The 870-nt window shown below is 54.4% G+C and overlaps 1 protein-coding gene across 1 annotated transcript in view; it reads left to right on the top strand.

Moving 5' to 3' along the window:
* The window catches only part of LOC104983918, a 25,050-nt gene extending 24,670 nt beyond the window's left edge, over positions 1–380 (top strand). Inside the window, exon 7 of the mRNA XM_010833466.1 lies at positions 138–380. Coding sequence (XP_010831768.1) covers positions 138–259 — 122 coding nt within the window. The 3' untranslated portion in view covers positions 260–380. The remainder of the gene's footprint in view (positions 1–137) is intronic.
* Positions 381–870: the final 490 nt, after the last annotated feature.

Below are 870 nucleotides of genomic sequence, written 5' to 3'. Positions count from 1 at the left end.
GGTCTGCGCCCTGGGAGCTGAGGTGGGGAGTGGCCGTGAAGGACACCCACCCCCCCTTCCTGGTTTCCCTCCTGGGGTGCTGGTCAGTTTCCATCCCACTCCTCCCTCTGCAGCAAGCCCATGTCTTTCTGCCCCAGATATTCCGAGGAACCTCCACATCAGCCTGTCCTTCAGAAATGTCACAGGTAGGACAGGACCTCTCCTCTCCAGGGCTGGGTCCTGCTCCTGGGACTGCCTCCAAGGTGGGGCTGGGGAGTGAGGTTGAATGTGATCAGATAGGGGAGGAGCAAGGAGAAAATCACCACCCTGCCCCACCTCCCATGCACTAGACCACACACACATGCAATACACACTGAGACTCACACACACAGGCACACATATAGTACATACACGTGAACATACACTGAGACACACACAGAAACGCCCATACACACAGGCACATACACATCACACATATACACAGAGATATACCCACAGCACAGGCACCCATCATGTACACATACACTCATGGACATAGATATGTGCACTCAGGCACACGCGCACTTAGGCACACATTCACACAGGCACACACACATACACCCCACATATATACACACTCACACACCCTGTTCAAAGCCCATTTCCTTCACCATGGTTCTATTGTGTGGCTTTCTTCCACAAAAGCCTCCTTAGTCCCATCTCCTGCTGCCTTCACTGAATCAACATCTCAAGCCTTGAGGCTCTGGGTTTTCTTTCCACCAAACAGCCCAGGCCTGTCCCATTGAGACACCAAGCCTCCCCTGAAGATACGAGGCCCAGACATGTTGGCTCAGCCTGCTTAGGGTGGGAAGGTCCAGCCCTGGGACCACAGGGAACCCAGCTGGCCAGCCA

The sequence above is a fragment of the Bison bison genome, unplaced genomic scaffold (assembly GCF_000754665.1).
Source record: "Bison bison bison isolate TAMUID 2011002044 unplaced genomic scaffold, Bison_UMD1.0 scf7180017863683, whole genome shotgun sequence".
Taxonomy (NCBI): Eukaryota; Metazoa; Chordata; class Mammalia; order Artiodactyla; family Bovidae; genus Bison; species Bison bison.
Note: the sequence above shows the minus strand (reverse complement) of the source record. Positions and strands in the feature narration are given on the sequence as shown.